The following is a 19,240-nucleotide window of genomic DNA, read 5'->3' on the forward strand; positions in this document are numbered from 1 at the left end:
TAATAACCAGTGAGGGGTAGATACTTGCTCAGATACTGGTGATTCTCAGTGTTGATTCTCAAGCTGTGTGCGGGGTCTGTCCATTCTGTGACTGCTTCTATTGATCTTCTCTGAAACGTGAACAGGTGTACACTACTGACCAAATCAAGGATTTGTCTTCTGTGCTTGTCAAATGAAAATAATATTGAAGCATTACATCCGTGTAACACATCCCCAAGTATAGCTCAAACTTTATCAGCTGTAGCAGAATTTCACCAGATAGACATTTGTTTCAGAAAATATGCTGGGTGGTTCTTTTGACTTCTGTTTCTCAAACTCTCGTATGACCCATATTAAAGCAACTGTCTCTGGGGGAAAGAAAAGAAAAAAGAAAAAGGATAAAATCACATTCGCCTCCTGAGCCCTGAATGCCTTTATAAATGGCCATTTTTTAATAAAGGCATATCAGCTTGCATTGCTTTTACACAGTGAAATGTAGTAATAGTTGACCTTAAAGTAATGCCTGTCTAAATCAGACTACAATGACATAAAAGGCTGGATAGGACAATCTACAGCATTTTGAGTAACTGTTGATAATTATCTAGCACTGAATTGAAGAGGAACGTATGTATCTTACCACTAACCACAACAAATGTGCTGTTGGCACTAAAGGTTAGTGGTCCAGTTGGAACTATGTCCTGTAGACTTTCCATCCATTCATTTTAAATAACAGAATAATAGTGACCATTTGTTGAAATCATGTTTTCAACTGATCATCGGGTAGTCTTCAGCAATATCTACCTCTGATTTCTTAGGTAGGTCATGATTATCATTACTACAGCTTTGACATCACCCCTGTTTGCATAGCATGAAAATAATCATAGTTCTTGCATGCTGTTAATTCATCATGTTAAGAACTGTGGATCTGCTCTTATATATACACATATGTGTATATATATATGCATCTATTATTTTCTTACTTAAAATTGGTATGGGCAATAAAATCAGGTATAACTTGGTTTGGCTTTGTGTAGCATACACAGGAAAGAGTGGTATAAAGACAGATCGTATTACTGCGCGTTTATGGGCTGCATTAAATACCTGGATTTGATATAAGAACACCCCACCAACTGTGTCATGAAGTTAGTGGGTGTGTGTATGACATCTTTGTTATAATTCAAAGGCAGCAACTGAAAATCCACTGTCCTGTCTGTGCCTTAAGCCACATTTCCAGGGTCATATTTAGTGTAAACTGTCCTGGGGGTGGAAGAGTGGAAAACATGGCACGGCACAGCTCACTAGCCCCCCTTCTTAAAAACTAGCTTAGCTCCTGCACTGTGACGAGTGTTTTATGAAGGAAATACCAAAAAGAGGGCACATGGTGATCTTGATAAGTCATTCTTCATGACTTATCTTCTGATAAAAAAGGAGGGAGATTTTAACAAAAGAAGATGTCTTCTATTGGCCAATATTCAGAATTACTGGGCACAACAGATACTGCTGAAATCAGAGGTTCTCAGTACCTATGGAGTATATAAAACTAAGGGTATAGCTCTGAAAGCACAGAATTTTATAAGAAAGCTCTTTGTTAGGGACAGGGAAAGATGACAGAAGGGACAGGCAGATAGGAAGGACAAATGTGCCTACCTAAGGAAAGCTGAAGTACAAGTGTTAGTAATTAGATTATAATAAAGCAGAAGACTTTCATGTCTCTGTAGTGCAGTGAGACAAATAATACATGAATTTTTGTTTGGTTGGTTGTTGGGTTTTTTTGTGTTGTTTTAGAAAGTTTTACAAGTATACTGTCCTTTAGGAAATCATGAATAAAAATGTCTATTTCAGAAGTACAAATGTTCAGCACCTATCTCTAAGAAAGGAGATTGTCAATATAAAAAAACTTTGATTATTTGAGTCAGTCTTCTACAGAATTAAGTTGTAGATATCAGTGTGCATCACTTGCATGAAAGTCTTCCCTATATCCCCATTTGCTTATTTTACTTTGTTGTCACCCATTTAATTTAGATAACAGGGGTATAATGTTCGAGAAGATTTGTGAAACTAACTTTGTTGCCACAAACAAGGCAATCTGAAGAAAAGCAAGAGAGGATACAAAAACCACAAAGTTATACCAGGATTGGAGATGAACTCAGGAGTGCGATGGATAGTACTAAATGATTATACTGAAGAAAAAGGGAATTATCTGAGTGAGATAATCGTAGCCTTTAATGTGTTCAAGGAAACAATGTAAATGGAAGAAAACTCACAATTCATACTTCTGAAATGTATGAAAGGAAGGAAATGTTTAAGATTGATTTTTAGAAGATTTTAGCAGTTAAAAAAGTTTTGTAAGGTATAGTGGTGGAAGTACTATTCAAGTTGTAATCAAACATGGTTGGTACCAGTAGGAATGGTTCCATCAAATGCAGATACTAAGTGGATGGTCCTCATAGTCATTTACTATTTCTCATTGAGTGAGTCCACTCAAGTTTGCTTTTTTTATTTCTTTTTGTCGTTATGCACTCTGCACTGCACTGTACTGCAAGGATCTTCCTCTGCAGTTACACATGCTCTGTGTGTGTGTGTGTGTGTGTGTGTGCGGGCGGGCTTAAGATTACATTGATTCATGGTCCGGGCTGAACCCACTGAGTCACAGATTTGTTATGCAGAGGAAGAGGATGATATTCCTCAAAATGTGAATAGGGCTTGTTTGGGGCTTATTTTGGGTAAGTCAGGAAGTTTACAGTTATTGCAATAGGAACTCCCTCACAACCTGCCAGTAATCTCCCAATTAAAAAAAGTAAATCAAATCCAGGGGTTTGTTTTTCTTTTTTTTTTTCCCCCAAGGGAAAATAGGGAGTTAGAGAGAGCTGCACAGGGTAGTACTGTAATATGTGAGTTTAGGTTATTCTGTGAGATGTTTCCTCTACCAAGAAGGATGGCAGGGGAGGGATTAGCTTCGGTGTCCCCTGCATTTGCTTTCTTGTGTAATTACGGGAAATGCATTCAGTGTGCAAGGGTATCATTGCTGTCCTGCTGTTTTATCATTTCTTTATGAGATAATGTTGATTTCAGCAATGAAATGCAAATTTAGTTTACGGTGCTCCTTTTCTCTGTATAAAGGTTAAAATGCATATTGTAGATAATACTGTTGGTGGTGCTTTTGAAACAGTCTTTGTCAGCTAATTTTGGCAATACATGGTTTTAAATGCTGTTCAATGCAACTGCATGAGTTTTATGTTGGCCTACATGAATTCATTTTAACCCAACATGCATGTTGTTACCATTTTGGCTATAATTTGATCAAGTCCTCATAAAACCTCGGTACCAACAAAAAATATTCGGATGTGTCGAGAATATTTAATATAGTGTGCCTTCTGTGTGTTACGGCAAACCAAATGTACGATTATTGAAGTTGAGCCATCTTAACTCTATAATCATAAAATCCTTCTAACATAAGGGGCTAACAAATACTCCTAGGAATGCAGATGCTAATGGATTCTGTGTTTGGAGGGTATGTTTCTGTTTACTTATAAACAAATAGTTTGTATTGCTGATGATAAAAGGGCTCAGAATTTTAACAAGTCCTGTTACAATTAGCCCCAGTGTAGATTATAGAGAGCTCCATTTACTAAATGCTGGGACTCCAACAGCAATGAAATACATGCAAGAATGGAAATAATTTTCAGCTAGCAAGCCAGTTCTAACATAACAGCAAGGCCAGTACTAACGGAAGTTGTCTTTTTTTATTGTTGCCTCTTTAATTTATCTCGCTTTCCTGTGTAAACTGCTCACTATTGTGCAAAGAGAGGGTGTGTGTTAACTTTGGTGACATTGTGTTACTCCCATTAAGTAACGCTGTACGCGTTTTTTTTCAGCATGACTGTACTTAGGATTTTTGTTTTCCCCCCAAACTGCATGAGCCAAATAATGTTTCATAACTAATAACAAATCCCAGTTCTACTTTAAGTGGTATGGCAATAAATTCGCTGTTGCGGTTAGTAAAAAGATTATATAGAAAAAGGAGTGTGACTTTTTAATATATTTAGTATGAAAAAGTAAAAAGGTGGGGGAGAGGGTTTTATGAAATGAGATGTTCTGTTGTAGACAATAATGGAAAATAGCTCTGAAAATACTGAGTTGGAGTAATGAATGAATAATGTCTAAAGTTTATCAAAACTGAAAGAACTCCTGATGTGAAATGAAGCCTCCTAAGAAAATTCTGTTCTGTCGCTGTTTTGCTTTGCTGTTGTCGCATGTCACGCATGAATGAAAATGCTGCATTCTCTGGGGAGCGGTAAAGCTTCTGTGTAGGTTGTTTATTTCCTTAATCCCTCCTTCTTTGTGATTTCCAATGTCAGATATAAAATGGAAAGCCTGTAAATATAGTAATTATCATACTGATTATCACCTGCATCAGGGAACGCCCTGGCTGGCCGTTGTAACCCTAGCAGTCTCCACATGTTACAGCCACTTAGATTTTAACCTGACTACTTTATTAGAGACGTGAAGCTCAGTATGAGGTGCCCTAGGGCTGCACAGATGGGTTCTGCTTGTTTCCTGTTCTCACTGTTATTGTGAATAGATACTAAAAGGTTCTCATTGCTTTTATCTGGTTAATTTACTTTGAACTGTCCCTGGCATTCAGGGCCTGCCTCACATTTCTCACCATTTTGCAAACACCAAACTGTAGTCTCCAAACGTGTGTTTTAAGCTTTATTATCTTTTTTACTGGAAGAGCCTTAATTCTTAAAGGGATGTAATTCTGAGAGAGGCTGATTCTTAGGGGGCTGTAGGCACGGTCCTTACTGAAAGAAGCTGCTCAGGAGTTATTCTGAGGTTCAGTTGATAGGAGAGAAGAAAATTAAGATTGCTGTTGTTCTTTGGCGCGTTCAGACACCTTTGGATTAGAGGTCAACTGCAGGAAAATCTATGATTGTATGCTAGCTACCATTATTCATGTAGCCAGGCAGCAGACCAAGCTAAAAGACGACACTCTAACAGGCAAATCTGAAGATGAGATACTTTTTAACAAATGTGCAATCATTTATCCTTTCTTGTGGAAGGGCCAGGTCTTTCAAACCACATGTGCTATGCATGGGTGCCCCAGTACAGAAAATTAAGATGAATTTTCTCAAAGCCTCTCACATAAGGAAACACTACGTAACTGGAATAGTTTTTATTTCATGTACTGGTGTCCAGTTTCCTGGCCAAACAATAGTTTAACACAGATGTTAATGTCCTGCTGCACCGGGACATTAAAGAAATCCCCTTAGGACAGATCAGTGTAACTTCCGATTTCAATTGCACAACCAAAAACCTGAGGTTAAAGAAGTAATTTGGCTACAGTATGTAATTTTTAGTCCGTTTCATTATTCTCTGCCCCCTTATCACTCCCTTATTTCTCTTATTTTTGGTTTTTTTTCTGTCCCGGTCCTATTTGAGGCTTTCTTGATTGTGTTGCAGTTCATTGTAAGTGCATCACTTTAGAGTGGAAGCTTGCAGGCTCCTTTTTTCATATGAGCATAGGCTTTGTTAATCACATGCTGGTTTAGGAAAACACTGCATGATATCTTTGAACCCTACACTCCTTCTTGACAGCCAGGCTAGCAAATGTCATTGACTGTGTGATGTACAAGAAGGAATTCAATTGTAAGTAAATTGTCAAAGTGGCTAACCTTGCCCGCACCCAATTGTCAGGACCATGATTCAGTTTTTCTGTCAACATCAGCTAAGGCTAACCCGGTCAGCCTTATGTTTCTGCAGTGAAGCAGCCTGAGGAGTTGTGCTTTTCAGCTTATCACATTTTATTAACCTCAGCTTACTGTTGCTATAATCAATTGTACCTACTTCAAATTCTTATATTGCCCCCAAATTGGCAGATCATATAGGTCTACAGGTATGTATTTTCTGCAGCGCTAAAAGCTGTCGTAGGGACACTGGACTTAAATGGTTTGGTATGGTAGTTATTTTCGTTTAGTTGGATCAACTCACCATTTTGGCTCGAGACTTATCCCTCTATTAATATCACTTGGCAAAGATAATCTGGAAGAATGCAAGTTAAAACATAAAGACTTTGAGGGTTTTCTGCAATATTTGCAATGTTAAGGTAGAAAGTGAGTGAGTGAAAAACATTGCTATTGTCTTCTGTCTCCTTGCTTTTATTTCAAAACAGATTTTAATTGCTCCAATTAATATAAATAAGAAATGAGGGCATTCTGATACCCTGATGTTTCCTCTGTTCTTTCAGGAAAAGAACATAGTTAAATTGCCTAAAGCAGTGATTAAGACATCAGAGTATTTTAAAATGCTCATCTGATTCCACCACAAGCGTTTGAACACATTTTGTGATCCTATTTTTTTAATGCACTGTAGATGACAAATGATTTTTTTAAAATGGCTTGATAACCTGTATCCCATGAAGTGCCATACATAAATGGAGATATGATGCAATTTCAATTAAAACTATGTCTGAAGGATGTTTGTCTGGATTTGCAGTAGTGGTTTCCTAGTCAAAGTCCTATCTCCAGAAGTAACTTTCCTCGCCTAGCAAAAACATATTGTATCTTCTTTATTTGAACTTGTGAAATGTGTTGACATTGTACTGTTGTTGGGCTTGAGGGAAGGAGGGGGAAGCTTTTGGTGCGACTATCAGAATTGAACAACGGTATATGGGTATATTGAGATAATCGTGTAAAAGGAAAACTGGCTGAATGAGTTTCAAAATGTGTTATTTCTTCATTATCTAGCACTTTATAATTAACTGTTCTTTTTTTATTATTTCAGGAAGCTGCCACTTTTGCTAGAGAGCAAGGCTTTGAGGTGAGTTAACCCACAATTGCACACTAAACAGATCCTAAAGGTTTTTTTTCTTGCTGATAATGAAGTTCTTTTGGACAATGATTGATGTGCTATTATACTCTCCAAGCCTCGCAGCGGTTGCCATGGAAACTTGGCAGTCGTCATGGTTTCTTTGTTCTGCCAGCTCAGTGTTATGACGCACTCTGCTAGGTCTGCACCCAACATCGCCTACAGATGTTATTTATTGAATTTTGAAAAGCCTCTTGGGAAGCCGAGAGGTTGGGCACGGTTTCAAGCTGCCTCTGCAGATATGGGACCTGTCAGTTTGTTCAGTTAAAAAGCTACCTCATTAGCTGCATTACACTCCATAAGGATTCACTGCTAAAGCAGTGGTGAAGCAAGACTAAATAGTGAAATATAACACCGCTTAAATAACTTAAACCCTGCCATATGCGGATTATCATTATGCAAATGAATTTTAGAAAGGTTGTATATAAAATTGTTAGGTACTGATTAATATAAACCATGCTTCTACAAACAGCTTCTTTTAGAAGGAGTAGTGTGGAATTTGTGTTTCAAAACATATTCGAGTTGGTGTTTTCCATCTGTGCTCTAAAAATGTATGATCTCTACTTTCTTGAAGTAAACACTGTTGATTTTACAGTGATTTTCAGAGCTTTTGATTTCATCTTCTTGAGCTATTTATTTGAATAGTATCTCCCATTGGCTAAATTCAGATAACTTAATCTGGAGAGCTATCAGCTATTGGTCTCTAATGCTGAATTCAAATAGGCAGGTTTTAAATACTGTAATTAATGTGACAACGGTTGTGCTAATTTTGCAGATAGTAAGTGATCTTACTGAAATCTAAATTGCAGAACTGAACACACATAAATCCTTTTACATGTTTTTTCACTGGAATAAGACCCACCTTAATTGATTTGTTTGCAGTGTAAAAGAACAGATAGGAGTTTGACTGCTCAACACCCATTTTGCATAAATAATAGAAGCCGCGCAATTCAAACCACATCGCTTTAAGAACGTGCCACTTTTGTGTGTGGATGGTTGCATATTAAAAAAGAGGGAAAGACTGACGGCTTTTGTTCTACAATTTAGATGTCTTTAGAACCATACACCAGCAGGTACATCAATGCCATCGGTGTTTTAGATATTAAAACTGTGGGCTGTCCCATTTCATTTTATGTTTCCCAAATTCATGTGGCTGCTTTGTAGAAATCAAGACTTTTTATCACTGTCAATTTTCATTTGTATAATCTGTATTGTTAGCATAAAAATACACTTTGAGTTTATTCTATCAAATGAATGAATTTCACAGATGCCTCCAAATATAATATGAAGCATAACAAATTATTGGTACCCTCTGGTAGCTAGACAATAAAAAAGAAAGGAAGTAGTGTATTAAGTCTATCCATTCTATATTTTTATTGCCCCCTTGAGCTAAAGACTTTGAATGTGCCTGGTTTAAATTCAGTTCTAGTGACAAACTGCTTTTGCTGGTGTCTGCTAACTACCATCATATTAACCTTTCCATTAGTGCTTGCTTAGAGATTTTAGCACAGTTCCTTCTGAACATCCTAAATCTGCCACATTTGATTACAGCATATCAGTAAAGTGCACAATGATTATGATCTTATCTCTTATTACCCCCTTGCTTGGCAACAACTCACATGTCAAGTTTACTGACAGAGATGTGTAAAACTTGATAAGTGACCACAGTCTTGTTTTCCCATTGTGCTGTGGAGGAAAAAAAAAAAAAATTAAAAAAAAAAATCACACTATTACTAAAGTATCTTAGGAAAAACTTAAAGAGCTTCAATTAGCCTTTCCATTAAAAACAAGAAAAATTTCCAGCAACTCTCAAAAGCTTGTAAAATTGATTCTGTGCTTTATATTGAGAACAGAAAACTGGCAAAACATGGAAAAGGAAAGGAAAGAACTCAAATGACCAGGGCAAAAATCAAGAAGATATTTATCATAGAAGTGATGAAAAGTTGCTGGTAGCTGAATTTGAATTGCAGCCTTGAAAGAATTTTATTTTTTAACATAGAGAATCAGTTGTGACTAGCTTCTTTTTTTTTTTAAATTGTCTCCTTTTCTACCTCCCAGTAATTTCAACAGTTTATGTGGACTAAATGCATCTTTTAAACATGGATTGAGTTAAGTATATCTGAAACAGTTTTTGAAAAAAAAGAAGTACAATCAAGTCAACTTCAGGAAAAAATACACCTTTTCTGAAGAAATAAAATCTTGTCTTAGGCAGGAGAAAACATTTCCATGACACAAACCTGTTTTTTTCTCTGTAAGAGAAACCACATTCAAAGGAATTTTTATGCATCGCCTTACCAAGAGTTAGTTTTCCATTGTACTTTGCTGAAATACGAGGTATTTTTGTAAAATCAATCACAATATTTGAAGACCATTATTTCCTTCATTTTGTCTCCTGACCAACGCTTATCTGTAATAATCAAAAGTAGAACATTACTTCTGATGCAGTCTCTTCCTGGAGTGCCTCAGTGTTTTCTTTTTTGTGAATTTCGTGTTCTATGACATTTTAAAACTATTAAATAAATAGTAAATTCACTATCTGTGAAGGCAGTGCTTCATCCTAATTGTATGTTGCAGTCATCTCAGTAATCCATTAAACAGTCACAATTTTTATCGCAGGGAAGCTCTTGGACTTGGTTCCCCTTGAAGTGGTAGAATGGTTGTCAGTATATTTTAATCAAATGTTTGTAATATGTTTCAAATAACAAAATTGCCAGGACAAGGGTTTATGAGGCTTTGTTTTTACAAAATGGTAACTTGCTGTTTATTCTATGCAGGAATTAGGAAAACAAAATCCTACTTTCCCATAAAATGTGGGATTCAATTCTGTCTGTCAACCCAAGAGGTAAAATAAAGTGAATGAACAGTAGGTATCTGAGGGGTTAGTAGCAGCTGCCATGCAAAATAATTCTTCCTGTTAGAGGCAGAGGTCTCCTCCTAAGTATATGTTGGTTGGGGAACCAAATTAGAGAGTTTTGGTACCCTGGACCAGATTTAGGTCTCCAGGTTAATGAGGTACACTGCACAGGTCTACTCTTTTCAGTGGATTTATGCCGGTTTAGGTCAGGGCTATGGTAGTCCCAGCTATTGTGTATCTGTTCAGAGGCAAAGATCAGAAGACATAGTTTGACTAGCAGTTTTAACTGTATGCATTTTTTCACATACCTCTATCTGATCCTGTGATATCTGATGTACTTTCTTTACATGCATATCTTCTACTTACTTGCTGGAATGAATGCCACATACAAGGTTTTTCAGGTGCAGCATCAATAGGCAAATCATGCTTTTGTGAGATTTGTATGTCAGCTTTGTTAAATCAGATTCAAGTATGTAATTGGATATGTGTGAGTATCCTGTGAATTTGGGACACATTATAGAGGCTTTAGGACCACAAACCAGTACAGTTTTGCCATTCGGCCAAGTCTGTAGATACAGGATGTATAAGGAAGTCTCAATAAGTGTGCAAGTACAGGTGAGTGCAAAACAAATATTATTCATTTCAGCTATTTGGAAATATTATGTATATTCTGAACAGAAATAGGAGATGACAACATTTCATTATGTTTGCCTGACAATGAAATGAGGGGCATAGTATCTCTGCAGTCTTAAGCTGTAAATATTCACATATTATAAAATGTCACAGTTGTACCTTCAAAAATACAACATAACGGTAAGGTGGAGATACATTGTGGAAAAGTTAAAGCCTCCTCAACACTGAGGTTGCAGCTCTTCCACTACATAAGCTCTATTTTATTCTCTTCCTTTGAAAAATTTTAGTATAGAAAGTGATTTTGGCTAAAAATGGCCAAGTTACGTCTCACAGAAGATGCTATTCAGTTACTTTTAAAGTCTGCACAATCAGACACAAGTCTCCAAACCACTCTGTTTTGAAATTTCTGCTTTTTGAAAAATCGCCTTTTTTCCCCTACCTTCCTTCTAGTGTTACATGCTTATTATATATTTAATTCTTCCTGAAAACATATGTGCTTTTCACTTTCTTTCATTGTCTACTTTTTTTCATCCTTTACCATCATTCTTCACTAATCTTCCTCAAGGTCCTCTTTCCCTCATATAAGTTCATCTTTATTCTTCCTTAAACTGAAGAAATCATCTCTTGATCATGCCATTCTCTCCTATTATAACTTCCTCATTTTCCTTTTAAAATTCAAAGTGCATGTAAATACATTGCACAAATATCTTCAAGCTCTTTGATTGCTGTGCCTGCTTTGCTCCACTGTAAATGTGCTTAATAAAGTCACTAGTAGCCACTTCCTACTTAGTGTCATGGTTTAACCCCAGCCAGCAGCCAAGCACCACGCAGCCGCTCGCTCACTCCCCCCGGCTCCCAGTGGGATGGGGAGGAGAATCGGGGAAAAAAGGTAAAACTCATGGGTTGAGATAAGAACGGTTTAATAACTGAAGTAAAATATAATACTAACAATAATAATAATGAAATACTATAATAATAATAAGTGTAATGAAAAGGAATATAACAAAAAAAAGGAAGAGGAAAAAAAAAGGAAAAAAAAACCCAACAGTGATGCACAATGCAGTTGCTCACCACCCGCTGACCAATGCCCCAGCAGCAATCCGCCCCTCCCGGCCAACTCCCCCCTGTTTACATACTGGGCATGACGTTCCATGGTATGGAATACCCCTTTGGCTAGTTCAGGTCAGCTGCCCCGGCTCTGCTCCCTCCCAGCTTCTTGCACACCTGCTTGCTGGCAGAGCATGGGAAACTGAAAAATCCTTGGCTTAAGATAAGCGCTACTTAGCAACAACTAAAACATCAGCGTGTTATCAACATTATTCTCACACTAAATCCAAAACCCAGCACTGTACCAGCTACTAAGAAGAAAATTAACTCTATCCCAGCCAAAACCAGGACACTTAGCAAAAACTAAACACCTCTCTCCTATTTCCTTTGATCTCCATGATGCTTTATTGTATTTTCTAGTTCATGGATCTCTTACTTATCAAGGCCTGAAATAGTTCAGAATTTAGGTGAACCTTCAGAAGCCTACATATTACCAAGCTGGAGGGCTGTAATTCTCCATCCATCCGCTATTCAACAGCTTGTGCCACCAGCTGATACCTGCTACTCACAAATCTCTTAAAAAGACATTTCAAAACAGAAGAGCAGAAATTTCAATTTTTTTCTCTGGCATCTTTAAGGGACTCCTCGCCTTTTGAGAATTAGGGGTAAGGTGGCCCCTGTTCACTGTCCTCAGTCTGCACAGAGGGGTTCAAAGTCCTTCTCTTTCTTCTCTGGTGGAAGATGTTGCCTTCTAAAAGCTATATTAACAGTCTAAGCAGGAGGAAGGAAGAAATAACACAAATGAGAGTGTAGTATATGGAAATGAAAAGTATGAATTCTAAAAAGAGGTAAAGAGACCAATAAGTAAGGCAAAATTATTTTCATGTTTGACAAATGTGTATAAACCAATGGGCTCACTGACTACCAGAGTTGGGGGAGAAATTAAAGGGAGGCTAAGAGTATTGCACAAGAGCTAGATAATTTTCACATAAATAGATACTGGTAAATATATAGCCCAGGCATATAGCTCTGTCCATAAGAAAGGTGAAGTGCTTGAAGATCAGCAAGATTATCAAAAATCAGCGAGTAGCCAGGACTGAATGGTATGCAGATTATAGTTCTTGAAGTGTTTAACTGACCTGCTAATGAAAAATAATCAATCTCTTGTTAAAATCGGCAGCTGCAGTCAAAATGGCACATACTGTACCTGGGTTTCAAAATAACTCTATATGCTGATTTTGGAAGATAAAAATCAATTTATTAATAATATAAATTAATTGTAATAACTCTGGTAAATGACTTGAAACCACTCTGGACAGCTTTATAAATGAACTCTATTCATTATGTAATTGTGTTAAAAAATGAGTTGGGATTCATAACAAACAGGACACAAAACAATGCAGAAAGTATTGTTATGTCTTCATATACTCAGCACTAGGCCCTCACCAAATCAGCTGTATTTCATTACAGTTGCTTGTAAGCAAGAGCAAACTGGGAAAAAAAGTATGGTGTTATTTAATACAGATATGAATAAAGTGGGACATAGTAAGTAGCACAGAGAATATAGTCTTTCTTACTTTTCCTAATGTTAAAACAATAAAAGAAAAAAGAAAAAAATATAAATGATGGCAAGAAATACGTTTACATATACCAAAGTTAATTTGTAGAACTTACTGACTTGAGATAAATCTGAGAACAAAAGTTTCCCACATAGCATTATAAAAGGATTTGATGCTTATACAAATAACAGGAATACCTATGTTTAGATTAAATTGAAAACTAAGTAAATTAGAAATTGAAATCCTTATGCTTCAGGTCATAAGGCAACTATGAGAATAGGAAGGATAATATTCTAATGACAAGTTGTGCCATTAGAGTTTCTTGCATCAAATTAAGCATTTCAAACTTGTTGCTGTCAAAGACATTGGATGGATGAGAGGTTTGGTTCAGTATGCCAGTTTGTCTGTTCCTAGCTACATGCACTATGGCGTACAGACAAAGTCCCTTTAAAGCAAAGATTTCTGAAATTTTTGCAGCTTAGCCTTACTTCAGAAAATCAGAGATGTTCTGTGCCCCACTGAATATGCTTTCACCCTTTGCTTCCCTGCATCTCAATTATGCAATGAGCTAGTGAGCACCGAGCATGTTCACCAGGGCTCCACACCCTCTAAGATGCTGCAGTGTACAGTCAGTTTACTTGCTGAGATCAGTTGCTGTAGGGAAGTTAGAGAAACAGTATTTGTAATCCTGCTGAAATCAGAGGGATTATAGTACTATAAAGCCTGGCTAAATTGGATGAAAATCAGGCTCAGAGTTTATCCAAAGTATTCTCTTACCAATTTTATGTTTAATTTTATGATAGCTAAGGTTAGAATCCAGTCAGCAGCAAAGAAACCCACTAATTGCTCATTAGGAAATGCTCTGTAATTCCTTTGTTAGCTTTGCAGTTTTGCAGCAATTGGAATAGCTGAACTATCATTATCAAGATTAAAAACAATGGTTTCATAGTACTACATAAACCCTTAGGAGAATGAAGTATTCCTCCTTTTAAAAATCTTCCTCTACTGACAATAAAGTCTATTTTATACCTAGCCGTAAGAAAATAAATCTTTGATCTGCTAATAAAGTTCTAATCTCTCACTGCTCTAGTATGCTGGTAACAAGAATTTTCTTTCTCTCTATTAATAGACTGAAGACATTAAAGAGATAGCCCGGAAGACACAAGCCCTGCCAAAGGTGAACACTAAAAGGCAACGAATCGTTGTCTTTACCCAGGGGAAAGATGACACTGTAATGGCTACAGGTATATTTTTCAAATCTGTTGTCGCTTACAGTAAATATTCTAGTTAATCAATTACAAGTTGTGGTTTTACAAATTATAACTGTTAAATGGTAATCAGAGTGTTTGCCTTTTGATGTTAGTCCGTGTTTCTCATCTGTTATGCTTTTAATTGTTTTAAGATTCTGAATTTAAGAAGTTAATATTTCACAAGAATGCCTGAGAATTTAGTTCTGAACATCTTAAGTTCTTTTTTTATAACATAGATCTAAAATATTGATCCAGTTGGTTTTACTCAGATTTTTATGACTTGAGATTTTATCTGTGTAGCCATCTTTGCTGCAAACAAGAACACACTATGCCTGCTGAGAACAGCTGTGCAACAGTATAGTATATTTAAACATTTGTGAAGAGGAGGAAGTGAAATCCAGTACTAAGTGAATTTCCAGGCTTTTTTGCTTTGAGCAGAAAGTCTCACTTTAGCTTTTCTCAGCCGTCTGCTCTTCTATTCTCAAAGGAGTACGTGGGAAAAAGGTGTTCTAGCAGGGCTACAAGTAGTTTGTGCTGCCTAAATTGATGATGTACGATGCACAGATTTAAGCATTATAAAGACGACTGCCTACCTTTTGACAGTCTCTTTAATTCTGTCCACCTATGCTTCTAGACTAAATAAAGCTATTAAAAACATGTGCTGTGGCAAGCCATTTTAGTCATTCATTCCTTCACAAGGTAAGTTATTAGTCAGGGCTGAATTCCTCCTTTGGAAATCAAGTGAAGTTGAGGAAGCTTTGCACCTGAGGGACTGGTGCTTACTCATATGATATTTGCCTCAAAATCAGAATTGGCTTCAGACTGTGGCTGCAGGGCTAGGCACTAAGTAGGTATGTCACTGCTATATAGATCGTTCTTAGCAGCAGTTTGAATGATTTCTCCAATAGTTTGCTTCTTCCCCTATTTTGTTAGCTACAAACTGGTTTAAAGGAAATAGAAAGCAGTCATTGAGAGTTGTGTATGTGTATCTCACTGAATAATGATGGAAGTGTTGCTTCCAGAAAGTTGCTGCATTACGTGAACGGCCCATATGGAGGCACTCCACTTGAGTATTGTACAGTTGGCTGAAAAATAGCAGTATAAAAATGTTTTTATACATGAGCTAGTAATAATGGTAGTAAACGTAAATCTTATATGTAACTCTCCTGTGCTCTTATTTAATTTTCACTGTGTACTTATTTTATTCTTCAAACTGGAGTTGTTAACAAATCCATTAATCCCTTCTTTGATATTTTTACAACTGGGAGCTTATTTGAGGACTGACACTTGCTAATCTTAGCTGTTTGTTCGCTATGAAATGAACTTAAATTAGAGAATGCACTTTATATGCATGATAAATGCAAGATGGATAGAGAGTGTATGCAATGGTGTCAGCTACAAAAGCAAACATGATAAATGTTAAGGCAGTTTTGAGCCGTGGGATAAGCTATTCAGTGCACAAGCATAGCTGAATCTCTTTGCTATGTTGTTATTCATGGCAGCCAAATAAATGTCAATAATAAAAGAGAATTAAAGATTTTCATTTCCCAGAGGCAGTCCTCTAATACAGCTTGATCTTTCATTTCATTTGTAATTCGTTCTCATGTCAGGATGCAATCATTCGCCAGGCTCTGTGTGTCATGTTAAGTCATTTAATAATGATTAAGAACATAAAAATGTTTGGCCTGTGGGGCAATTCTCAAAAGAAATACCAATTTGTTATTGTTTTCCCCCTTTTTCCTTCCTTTGGTGTGGATCATCTTTTTCCCACCTCCTCACATTAAAATAATAATGGAAGAAGGAAAATGTGTCCCTTAATTTAGCATATGATGATACCACAGAATGGCATAGAGTACTGCTAACACACTTATTTCAACACTAATTAGGTCTAGTTGTGCTTTGAAACCTGCAGTGGAAAGTGTAAAAAGTTTCTAAATGATCTTTGGAAGAATTACTGCATTTAGGAGTAGTTACCAGTATAACATTCACTTTCTAATGTATAACAACATTCTCTTTTTCTAATGCACAGAAGAGGAGTACATTTTTTGAAAAAGCAGGCTGTGTATAGTTGTTTATCCTGCCTTTCCGAGGAAACAATATAGTCTCAAGGAGTTTGTGCCTAGATTCAAATAGTATTTGCAAAGTCAGCTATGGATTTGGATATGCTTGTTGGTACCTTCTGCTTTATATTTTGTCCAGATTAATAATAAGAACAACGTGTTTATTAGTTGGAAGACGTTTCTGTCAGTAGTGACTCAACCAGAGGGGATCAGTATCCAGGCAAAGGACTCTACTGTTTCTTCCCTTCTACTACTGCCTTTAACCATCCTTCATCAGCTGTTGGGCAGATCACATATTCCAATGGTCTTACTTTATGTCTGAAAGAGCGCAGGATGGAGCTAGAGCTTACAGGTGTGAGAGTAAAAGACTCCAAGGTGAATTTGACCTTTGTGGGTTTTCTACCTTTTGTTCCTCCTCTCCTTCCCCATTCTCCCCATGGAAAGGTCTCCGCTCTCTGGCAGCAGTGCGGAGCAGCATTACTGTGAGCCGTGGGAGTAGAAGTGAATGGCTTGGATCAGGCTGCACTCTGTGAAGAGACACAGCCGGATGGCCACCCCCCGCTTCTTTCCCTTCCCCCTGCCCACGCATGGCAAGATGAGATAGGCAACGCTGAGGCTGTAAGAGCATCCTTAACAGAGCCCTGTTTCCTCTGTCAAAGCCTATGCATACTGTCCAGGACAGGGCAGCCATGGGGCTAGGGTGAGAGGGGCTGGGTTACGAGAGGAGGAGTGCACCTCTTCGATGAGTTATGTGTAGGTTGAATCAGGGATCGGGTAATGGAAATAATGAGGGGATACACTTTGATACAGCTCTGGCTGGAGGGAGAAGAAATAAGATGGATAAAAGGGGTTGTTGCAGGTTGCCAGCTCATTTGTGAAAGGGCACAGAATTATACGTGCTGGAAAATTAGATGTGGAATTTCTTTTTTTTTTTTTTTTTTTTTTTTTTTTGGTGGGATGAAAAAGGCCAGATACAGCTAATCATTACATGTGGAGAGGACTGTGGCAGCAGTTGTTGATTCCTGGACATTCCAGAGAATGGAAGTATCAACAGGTATTTGAGGAGTAGAGCGTAGGGCAAAAAGGCACAGTTTGTTACCAAAAGTAACGAAAGATTGACCAAAAACTTCTGAGAATATAGTTCTTACAGATGAGGGAGAGAGCTTAGACTGAGACAGCTAAAACGTCTACTTCCTCCAAAAATCTGGCCCAGCCATACTGCAAAGATGTTTAGTCACCTTATGAATTGCTGCAGTTTACACAACGTTGTTTTAATGCCCACCAAAAACACTGGTGACTCACCTCAAACATACCACGAGCTGCAGGCACTTGGGCACGGATTGACAAGCAACTTGGAGGTCCATGCAACTGGAGCAGATCATGAAAAGGGTGAGAAGCTGTAACTGCATCAGCAATCCCAATCTAAGCCATTCCCATTTGTCAGTCCACTTTCTTTGGCTGTCTGAATTATTTGTGTTTTCGGAGGAAAAACTTCTCTCTTTATCGTGGAGCGCATTGAGTCTTTCTACTGTCTGTTCATATCTCCTCTGTCACAGTACTCGAGCCCCAAGGCCCCTTTTCTCTCCCCTTCCTTCCTGTTCTCTGTCAGTAGGAATAATTGCAAGGAAGAGGCAAGCTCAAATTCAAGCTGAGTATGATCAGTGTGTTTTATAGGGAAGGAAAGGGGTGTTTAGGATTGGCACACAGGAGCTGTGGCAGATGAAATGTTGACTAAATTAACTGTCAGCTTCTAATAAGACTGAGCACAGAGACAGACATTTGCATGTGCAAATGATCGTTGTCTGAACTTTTCGTCATCATGTCATAGAATCATAGAATGGTTTGAGTTGGAAAGGACCTTTAAAGGTCATCTAGTCCAACACCCCTGCAATGAGCAGGGACATCTTCAACTAGATCAGGTTGCTCAGAGCCCTGTCCAGCCTGACCTTGAATGTTTCCAGGGATGGGGCATCTACCACCTCTTTGGGCAACCTGAGGTGCATTTTTCGATGATGTCAAATTTTATCTTTTTACTGAAGAACTTGAAGGCATTGGATCTTCTCAGTGACCCTAAGAATTAGCACTGACAAAAATGTTGTAATTTTCTCTAGCATTGGTCCCCATCATGACTGGATTTTGATAAAACTCTCTTGAAAAAAAGTAGCCTGAGAGAGACACCTGTGATGAAACCTTTCAGCACAGAGGATTATGGTTTGGGAAAGGTACTGGTAACTGAAAATAGGATCTATGGACTTGCTTACCAGAAAAGTTTATTTGAGGAACAGTATTGGGTTAATTCCTGGTGCGGATGCTCCTCATCCATACTGGGAATTACTTGGCTATCAAGACTCTGGTCCCACTACCACAGCCTTGTTCCATCATATCCTTCTTCCCAGGCCTGAGATTCTGGATTTGACTGAGGGTTCCTGAGCTTATGGGATACATTCATTTCATATTTCAATACTTTTTTCTGTAACCACAAAAAATACATATGCGGGGAAAACAGGGAGAGTTAATGAACACATGCAATCTCCTGATTTCAGCAGCTGGAGCTTTTAAGAAACGCACCAAAAATCACAAGCTCTGGCAAGAACGTATATGTCATATCTATATGTGTGCTATAACATTTGTCAGAATCAACTGCTGTGAAAGCTATCCCTTTTACAGAGTTGCTCATAACATTTTTAAACAAATTACTTTTAGTCCGATACATTTTATGACTGGTCTTGGCCCAAAGGGAAATCTTCGGAAAGTCTGAGCAAAATCAGTTCAGCAATGGAAAAACATACTTTCATATTGAAATATTTGCATAATTCAAAAACAGCTGAAGCTACAAACTTTAAACTTGGCTTGTTTTATAGCTTTAATAGAGGAAAGAAAAACAATCCAAATTTAAAGAAAATCACTTCAGCATTTTTCAAGTTATGAATGATGAAATCTGGCATGTTCAGGCGTGAACATAGAATTTTCCATTCTTTCTTCCCCTCAATG

At 37.6% G+C, this 19,240-nt stretch overlaps 1 protein-coding gene across 2 annotated transcripts in view; it reads left to right on the forward strand.

Moving 5' to 3' along the window:
- Positions 1-19,240, forward strand: part of ADK (adenosine kinase) — a 302,396-nt gene that overhangs the window by 245,165 nt on the left and 37,991 nt on the right. For both annotated transcript variants that reach the window (XM_050899225.1, XM_050899226.1), the window contains exons 8-9: positions 6,763-6,798; positions 14,069-14,183. In XM_050899225.1, coding sequence (XP_050755182.1) covers positions 6,763-6,798; positions 14,069-14,183 — 151 coding nt within the window. The remainder of the gene's footprint in view (positions 1-6,762; positions 6,799-14,068; positions 14,184-19,240) is intronic.

The sequence above is a fragment of the Gymnogyps californianus genome, chromosome 6 (assembly GCF_018139145.2).
Source record: "Gymnogyps californianus isolate 813 chromosome 6, ASM1813914v2, whole genome shotgun sequence".
Taxonomy (NCBI): domain Eukaryota; kingdom Metazoa; phylum Chordata; class Aves; order Accipitriformes; family Cathartidae; genus Gymnogyps; species Gymnogyps californianus.